This window comes from Neolamprologus multifasciatus, chromosome 2 (assembly GCF_963576455.1).
Source record: "Neolamprologus multifasciatus chromosome 2, fNeoMul1.2, whole genome shotgun sequence".
Lineage (NCBI taxonomy): Eukaryota > Metazoa > Chordata > Actinopteri > Cichliformes > Cichlidae > Neolamprologus > Neolamprologus multifasciatus.
This window is the reverse complement of record NC_140440.1, coordinates 22,235,421-22,245,150: the sequence shown is the minus strand read 5'-3', so window position 1 is coordinate 22,245,150 and position 9,730 is coordinate 22,235,421. Positions and strand designations below refer to the sequence as shown.

Here is a 9,730-nt window from a genome sequence, read left to right as displayed (position 1 = left end):
TTGGAGGGGAGGGGGGTGAAAGCATTAAATATCAGCAAATTACAAATAGCCAGGAATAAGTAGAAACAAGCAAGCACAGCGTTGCAGGATGAATAGTAAAAACACGGAGTGGGTATGTGCACTTTCCCCTTGCCATGTGAGTGGACAAAGGGCAAGGATTGTGAGATTTAGTGAAGAATGCAGCACACTGCTGATCAGTGCTACTGATAGTGGACACATGGCCATGGTGCGAATGACAAACAAAAGACACATTACATCCAACTGATAAACAAATGAATGATAAGGCCAAAAACAACACAACCATGCACACACACAAACAGTTTTGCAACACATTAGTAGTGCAACTAAATGATGTGTCTGTCATGTGTTATTTGTGCTGACTGTGGTTGTTTTCCACTGCTTGGCATACTTAAAGAAACAGTTTCCATTCAAAAGAACAGAGTGATGTCAGCAGTGGATGTTTGGCTTTACTGTCAGTTATGGAGGGCACTGGCGCTTTTACATATACCGAACGCACTGTGTTGACCCAGCGGCCTCCTGCCCCGCTGCCTTCAGTGCACAGGAAAGTCAGTTTCCTGTTTTTCTGCCCCATCAGTTTGGAGAACAAAAGTATTGGATTGACACAGGAGCATGATCAGCAGCCAGCATAAGTCTGTCCTGCACACCATCCAGTTATATACTGTCACATTTACACAGTAATGAAGATAAGGATGCTTCACGTCAGTACATCCTATTAACAGACGTCACAGTCAGTACTAACCCATGTTAGTCCAGCACAGATAGCTGTAAACATACTGTGTGATACTATTAATAAACTAAGACATGCAGAATAAGGTAATGGTTTGAACTGAATGAACAGTGAAATGGTTTCCAAATAAATATGTCAGTGAGATTCATGCTACGTTTTTACAAAGTTCCCAGATGAAACTAAGAGGCAACGATGAAACTGTGAGGCGAAAATAAGATTAAAAGTGCAAAGAAAGAACATCTTGTAAAATCGGTGAGCTCCAGAACCAGAAGAGGTGAGACTGTGCAGCACAGAGAGAGCAAGAAAGCCAGGGGCCTTTTACATCCCGCCATTGTCCAGCTTCCTAAGGGCTCCAGAACCAGGGCTTCCTCAGGACACAGGGACAAGGTTAATAAAAACAACACACACACACACACACACACACACACACACACACACACACACACACACACACACACACACACACACACATTTCACAGCACATAAGCTGACAGAGCACTGAGTTCACCACCTTACAATCTGTATCAAATACTAAAAGTATTAGGAATTCATCAAGATTAAATGCACTGTGATTAATCAGTTGCAACTTAACTTTGCAAGTGTTTTAAATGAGGGATGTAGAACTCATTTTACATCCTGGGCCACCAGTGAAAGTGCCCTTTATGTCATTGAAAAGAAAAAAATATTGAATCCATGAGATGTTTCAATATAAGAAAAAAGACTTTTAACAGTATTTCTCCACTTTTTCTACATGATAAGGAAACACTGTTGTAGTAACGTCTTGATGCATTCTCAATCATTCAGGAAAGTAAATCTCCAAAAGTTGATTCTGTTCATCTGGACGTAGCGTTTTGTGGGAGAAACGTTTCGTCACTCATCCAAGTGACTTCTTCAGTCTCAGCTGACTGCAGGTTTCCCCAATCTTATAAACAGTAAATTTGCATAATGACTGAAACCAGCCCAGTGAAGGAACAATGGGCTGGGAGGTCAGTTCTTTAATCATAATTATGCAAATTCTCATGCACATTGATCAACAACCACTGAATAAAACCAACTGATCAAAGACCACTGATCAATGGCCATGAGTACCATTCACAGAGAGTTGGGGAATGGCTGCAATTACAGCATTGTAAGATGGCGAAAGATGTACCCTTAGGCCCCCTCCTTGATTCAGAGATGGTCTTTCCCTTTTCACGTAAATGGCCTCCTTGACTCTTCGCTCAAACCAGCATTCCTCCCTGTCCAGGATGTGTACATGCTCATCATTGAAAGAGTGTCCACTGGCCTGTAGGTGTAAATAGACTGCAGAGTCCTGGCCTGACGAGGTAGCTTTTCTGTGTTGTGCCATCCGCTTTGCCAGAGGTTGTTTGGTTTCCCCGATGTATAAGTCCTGGCAATCCTCAAGGCACTTAACAGCGTACACTATTTTACCCTGTTTGTGTCGGGGGACCCGATCCTTGGGGTGGACCAATTTTTGGCGCAGCGTGTTTTGGGGTTTAAAAGCCACAGAGATCCGATGTTTAGAAAAATATGCGTCTCAACTGCTCCGATACTCCTGACACATACGGGATCACTACAGGTTTTTGCTTAGGCAGCGGTTGTCCTTCACTCCTGGATCGGCTGGAGCTTTCTTTAGGTGCCTTTCCCGCTTTGACAAAAGTCCAGCTGTTGTAGTAAATGAAAGAAATGTATCCGCACAACTCTGTGGGCTGTAAGCAATAACAGAAAAAGTTCTGGTAGCTCCATTGCCCAGACTGTACTGTAGGGTAGACCTGGGATTGGTTGCCACGTTGGTTGTTACTGCCACATTAGAGGGCACTATGGAATTCTGTGGATGTGACACATGTGACCTGACCTTCCAATATGCAGTGTTCAGTTTGTAGAAAACTCACAAAACTTTAAGGAGGAAGTTAGAGTAGTTTTTCCTGTTGTTTTTGAAAGCTCACATAAACAGACACTTATTAAAAAGCTGAAGGGAATATCTTTGATTTGAATCAGTTTTCCAGTAGCAAGAGGTCAGCTGGAGATTGTCTCACTTGTCCTGGGCTTGGTTTTCACACATGTGACAACCAAGTCTCTGATGAGAAATGTTTTTGCAGCTAAGCATGTAAAGGTTTTTGTTTTGTTTTGTTATTTGTTTCCGTGTTGGTACAATGGCTTTTGTTGAGCCATACTTCAATAACCAGCCCAAGGAATATGGCTTCAGTGTATTGTCTTCCACAACTGGTCTTGCAAAGATTGTACTGCTGGAAGTCCAGGGGTATACAGAGTCATGACTCTGAGGCACAGGGGTGCTAGATGAATCCTAGCAAAATGAAGATCCCAAAAAATATCAACTTTTATTTTTTTCTGAAAACAAAGTTTTTAAATTATATAAGTTATAGTGATAACTATAGGGACAAACAACCCTACACCATGCGAGAAATTATCCCACTATCGGGATGGTTGTCACAAAGTATATATCATTAATGTTTAGTTTTTGTTAAAATTAATTGCAAAATAGAAAACTGTAAAAACAAAATGAACACACACACACAAAAGACATTTTTATAACTCACAGTGAAAAAACAGGAATTGCTTTTTAATTATTTCATTGTTTATCTGTCTGGTGTAGTATGAATGACTATGGGGATTTCTTTATCTGCAGGAAAAGCTGTAAAACTTATTAAAATACATTTAAAAGCAAAACATTTATGCTCTCCTCCCCTGTTTTCGAAGATATCCATTGGGCAGGATTGACTCTGTGCAAGGCCGATTCTTGCTCCCAGGCCTTGTGTTTAATATCCCATTTTAAAGGAACACATTTAGAAATCTGACAGCAGAAATTTTATCTTCTGTCTCCCTAACCGAAATAAATATTGAATTTTCTTTATCACAGCGTTACCTTCTTTTTTATCTTCAAGTTTAATAAACCACTTGTTATTTATGTAATAGTTAATCCCTTAAATTGGCCAGGCGTTACCTTTTGGCGAACTTCAATTGTTTCCTTATGGCTACTGGCTCATACCATGGGAAACAGCGGATGGGTGTTTCACGCGAGCTCTAAGATTGAAATCTTTCCACGTTGATGCCAGTGGACCTGGTGAAGAAATATCACTGAGCCATAAAGGCAGGGTAGCTTTTAATCTCGTGGCAGAACTAGCTCATGCCTTTTAAGGCAATTACTGTGATTCCGCAGGTGAAAACCGTGGAAACAAATCCGTCCACAGTTTCTAAATTAACATGGCCTCAGCAGCGGGTTCACCATAAATAATCCAATTAATTTATTTGCTTACGTCGATTTTCCAGAAGAGGGCGGTGTCATATCAGTTTTAGCAACAAGCCCAGCCCAGCACTGCAAAAACAACAAAGTGGTTTTATGAACGCTCTCGACCTTCTCTAAATAATTTTGTTTTAAATATTACATGCATCTCTTGAAAAGTGACAAATGTGTTCCGGCCCAGTTTCAATTCAAGGTGGCTTTGCAAATGAATCTAAAATTCTCATCTTTCTGTCAGTCTTCCTTTGCTTTGGAAATCGACTTAAACGGAAGGACTTGTGAACACGTATCACTTATTGCAGAGTGATGTAGGGTATAGTATCCCCAAAGCGCTCACAGCAGCCCAGAGTGACGTCGTTAACCTAGGATAGAAAAAAGAGCGCAGTCAAGTTGGGCTCAGAAACCCGAAGCAGTACCGGAAATGACTTTACTCTACTTTCATAAAAAATCAGTTTTGATAACCATAAAGCCTGAGCCTTCAGAAATCGTCAGTGACACTTTCATATATATATGTAAATGTTATTTTACACACACACACACACACACACACACACACACATATATATATATATATATATATATGAATGTAGTTATGATATTCAGCCTAAAGCCTAATATTATTCGAGAAAGGACTGAGCTTGTGGGAAAAAGTTACATTACAATTACAAAAGTATTACTTCTTTTTTATGTGGGGCTTAACATTTTAGTTCAAGTCAAGTACTTAATACCTTGAAAACACAGTAATAACGTACGTACTTTAATCTTGCATTGAATTAGCTACCAATTAAATAGATATTTCAAATCTAAATCTAAATTAAATAATAACTTAGTGTTAGCTTATTATAAAAATATATATGATCAAAGACTATTATCGCTGAAACCTCGATTTAGGTCTAAGTTGTCAGCGTTTATCAATGATATTCGAGTTGCATGCATGTCTTTTGTAGGCTAATATTTTAATTTCAGATATACCAAAATCGTTGTTTTTTCCTTGCTTTTCACGCAACGTTCACACGCTAACACGCAAACGTGTTTGCTTTATTTTGAAAACCGCAAACGGAAAAATATATAGGGAGGCTGTGTTTAAAGCGCGTGAAAGGCGCACGATGACACGCCAGGGGAGCGCGGCGGAGCTGGGATCAGCCGGGAGCGAAAATGTGAAGGTGGAATCCGTGTGAGCAGCATTGTGTGTTGTCACTGGCGTCTTTGGGGAAAAAAGAAAAAAGAAGAAGAAGAAAGAAAATAATAATAATAAAGACAGCCGACGTTCACACATCAAGAGCGGGAGTTTTATTTGGATGTTGTAGCTGAGTACGGGTATTATCCTACCTTCTGTTTCTTTTTTCTTATATTTTTGTACCCCTCTATGCCCACCTTCTTCTTCTGAGAAATTGACTGGAAGCAGTGCTGCTGGGAGTGAGAAGCATCATTTGCGTTTAGTGGATTATTATTATTATTATTATTATTATTAATTTTATTATTATCAATAATATTATTTCAAAATTGCGAAGGAGCAAAACTGCCGAAACTGAGGAATTCCTCGTGCTTTATGGGATTATTTTCTGACGAAGCCGCTTTGTTTTGGATAACAACCGATTGGGCATCATGAGTTCCAGTGGTAAGTGAATGTGCGCTCCACCTCTCCACTTGAAGCGCAGGGACGATTTATGTATGTGAGAGCCGAGAGAAGTGCCATAGAACAATAGTAGTCTAGACTATGTCACGTTTGCTCAATTATTTATTATAAATAATAAACATTTTAAAATAAGGATGACTTGCAATTTAATGTAATAAAAATAGGAAATTAGCATTTTTGCATTAAGGAAAAACAAAACACAAAAACATACAAACACACACACACACCAGTGTGACTGTGGGTGCCAAGTCCTTATAATAGACTTGGAGCAGGTTTAGAGATTAGAGCTAAGTATATCTGGAGGTCAGAGTGGCATTTGCCCTGAGTTCATCCAATGAGGAGCATTTTTGAAATTCTTCATCCACATAACAGTTGTTTTCTGGGGCCTTCACTCACTTCTTTCACTTCCTCTCTTTCATCTTCTTCTCCCCCTCCTCATCCTCCTTCCCATCACTCTTGAGGGAACACCCAAGCCTCCAGCTGTTGCTTCTTCTTCTTTTTAAAAATCCACCTGCTCCTTACTGACACATTCCTCACAGGATCAGTAAGGCCTTTGGTTGAAAGTTCCTAAGCTGAGCGTTTGGGACTTTAGTTGTGTATCTGTCAGCCTCAGGGGCTCCTGTCATACTTACCTCAGAATGGCTCTGGGACAGCCATGATGCTAAGCTGACCTTGTATCACCTGACTCTGACCCTGATCCTCTGTCAGCTGAATCAGGGCTTTCCCCGTAGGGCTTGTAGGGTAATGTGTATTTGTTTTGTTTACAAGTCAGACCGCATGTGGATCTCAAGGTTAACTTTAAAAGAAATTTCCACCACCACCCCACCCCACTCCACCCCCGCCCCTTAGCTGTCAGTAAGGCCTCTTGAAGTTGATGTGCACCAGGTGCTCCGTGAACTGATGGTGTCAGGCGCTTCCTGTCCACCCTCTGGTATTACTGCATCATTCATAATCGAGCCTGTCATTGTGTGGCACTACATTATTCATCCAGTGCTCTTAACTCTGTGGCACAGAATCTTGCCTGACAGCCACGGTGCCTTTGCCGTCCGTGCCAGGAGTGATGTGGCAGCTTCTTGTGGTCTGAGTAAATGACTATAATTCCATTGTTAAGCTTCAGAATGCTTTTCTCAGCTGACACAGAGGGAGGGGGAGGAGCACACGCGGCCAACATGTGAAGAGCTGTCCAAAAACTCCTGTGAGTTAATAGCGTGAGCTCCTACAGGTTTACACACAAACACGCGCAGAAACAACATGCCAACATGTGGTGTTTGATGTGTCAGAATTTAAAAGTGTTTGTTTGTGTGTGTGTGTTTGTGTGTGTTAGCGATGACACAGCAGGCAGATGGTGGTGTGACATGTGTCTCTGCTCTGGCTTTAGGCATCGAAACAAAGCAAACATGAACATGTCCTCTTCTCTCCTCTCCTTCAGTCAGTCAAACATGTGTTTCCTTCTGCTTTCAACACTTTTAAGGTTTTGACATGAACGGGCCTGTTAGGCTGTGCTGTGTGCAGTTGTTCCGCTGCACTGGGTGTTATTGCCCAGGAGCTATCGACACACATAGAGTAATTACACACAGCTCTGATAGTCTGTCTTCATCTTCTGGTCCTTCTGTCTGTCATGGTCACCAGTTTTTTGTACGTGCGTGAGTGTGTCTCGTCTGGTCTGGTCTTATTTTCCATGTGGCTGACAGACGGTGCAGTACCCTGGGCACGGGAGGTACATTTCTTGCAGAAGGAGCCTTGTTTTTCAATAATTAGATATAGAGAAAGTATGTGGGTAGCTATGATGACAGATTCTGAGTTGTCTTTGCAGAATTGGCTCCAGACAGTTAGTGTGTTTCAGGGGACTGATAAAACACATGTTGATCAATATACTGATCATGGAGCTCAAGGACCTGAGGGGATCTGCAGAGCCATACATCACAGGCAGCTCTGACACATCTCCTCCTTGCTCTCTGTCTTTATGTAGAGAAAAATTCTAAGGCTATTTAACAAAGTGCATTCAGAAGACTGTAGCTGCATAGTGCAGCATATGGGGACGGTAAAAATGTTTCCTCTTTGGCTGTCTTAACTTAAAAAAAAGTTGTATTGTGTCTCATGAAAAATAACACATATGGTTTAAATGTTACAGCAGCAGTTTCCAATATGTTGACCATTTGGATTTATTATTTAGTCTTGTGCAAATGCTTTATAAATACAGCAAAGTCACAAATAACAACCAAAGAGACTTGTTGTAATGAAACCTGAACCTCTCTAAACTGCTGAAACATTATTGCTAGCTCCTACCCGCTCTGCTGGCTTTCCTCCTACCATCATGTACTGGTTTGCCAGTGCAGTGCTGCCACATGATTTAGGTAACTCAGAATAACAAAGAATGGAAATGACTGCAGAAGCCAGCCCGTACTTACAGATGCTCCTTCCAGCTATTTGAGCTAGTGTCAGGCCAATATCTGATAATGATGTTGCTGCTCTTCTAGTCACGTGGAAATGAAATTTGATGCAAATATTCATGTTCCCATACATTATATTCTAATGACTAGTTTGTGCCACCATGAGGTCAAAGGTGGACCAGTAGTGCTAAAACACCAAATCCCTGCCTAATGAGCATCAGCTGTACTGTCTAACGAATGCTTATTGGAAAATGGTAGCATAATAAATTAAGAGGAGAGTGATATAGATGTTGTCTGCAGGGATTTGCTTGAGCTGTGCATCCTAAAGTGCAGAATCAAGCAAACAGATCTGATTAGATCAAGAAAATCTGAGGAAAAAAATCGCTCTGCTTTAAACACAATTTGATTTGCGTTAGCTTTAGCCAAATTTTACCTTTAGTTATATAACAAGTTGCTTATTTATAGTTTCAATATGAAATAAAATAGAATACGAAACAGGCAATCAGTGAAAGATGACTTTACAGATGAGCAGCTCATTTGACACTTGAGGGTAATCCATAAATGACCTGCTGCCAGATGCTATCCTTATTGGGCCCAGGAACATTAAGGTAATTAATAATTATGTTAATTAGGATAATTAATTGATTTATTACTACATTAATTAATATTTTTTGTTTATTTTGCTGTTTTATTTACTGTTCATTGTTTTCCTGGTTTTATGTGTAGCATCTACTGGAGCAGGGCTAGTGAAGGAGGAGAAGAGCATGTGGTGAACAGTCCAAACCAGAGCCAAACGCTATTTTCCCTCTCGATACAAAATGCCTTATTATAATAACACAGAGAACAAAGATGCACAGATGCAAACACAGATGCTGGTATAGACTGATGAATATTCATATGCAGTAATCACATACAACTGGTGTGTTTTTCTTACAGGCTGACATTAAAATCGAGCACATGTTTTTTGTTGTTAATTTGCAGCGGAGGCCATTGTTGCTGCTTATAGGTGAGGGTTTTTTTTTTCTTTTTTTTTTACAGTAGTAAAAGCCACTTTCAAATCATAATAATAACATTTAGCATTTGTTTTATCTTAAACTGTAAGTGCTCAGTTCATTTCATTGCACAGTTTAATCAGTAGACTCTCTCGAGCCAGACTGCTGTTCTGTCCTCAAGGATGCCGTCTCCACGACCTTGGCTTCTGGTAGGACTGAGTGATTATTCAGACTGTCAGTAGCGACCTGACCCTTCTCACTCTGTGGAGCAGCAGGATGTTTGTGATACAATTGGACACTACCATTGCTCTGATAAATGCTCCTACCCAAAGGGGATATAAAGACAGGGGATGGGGGAAGGCATGGAAAAACCTGACCACTGGCCTGTTTAGATCACAGACACGGAAGATATGATGTTGCTTTGTTGTGAAATTATATATCAGAATTACAAAACCATTGCTTATATTTATGTGGTGTTGCACTCACAAGTTGATTAACTGTTAAGATTATTATCAGATAACAAACCTTTTTGATCATCTGACAGATGTTTCCTTGCTATACATTACTGTGTAATCTTTGAACATTAGAGAAACCAAGACATTCTTCAAGTCTTTGTTTATGGGCCTTTTTGGCCAAAGTTTGGTCTTCAACAAGTGAAATGCATGGCTGACTTGGCAATTCAAGAATATTCCACTTCTTTGCTTT

At 40.4% G+C, this 9,730-nt stretch overlaps 1 protein-coding gene across 9 annotated transcripts in view; it reads left to right on the top strand.

Annotated features, from left to right (window-relative positions):
• Positions 1 to 5,092: 5,092 nt before the first annotated feature.
• Positions 5,093 to 9,730, top strand: part of ablim3 (actin binding LIM protein family, member 3) — a 47,056-nt gene continuing 42,418 nt past the window's right edge. For 6 of the 9 annotated variants that reach the window (XR_014876631.1, XM_085175931.1, XM_085175925.1 and 3 more), the window contains exon 1: positions 5,642 to 9,039. Coding sequence is in view for 8 of the 9 variants with exons in the window: in XM_085175931.1 (XP_085032057.1) it covers positions 8,991 to 9,039 (49 nt within the window). In the remaining variant the exon portion in view is untranslated. The other 3 variants (XM_085175918.1, XM_085175910.1, XM_085175901.1) reach the window with 2 other exon arrangements.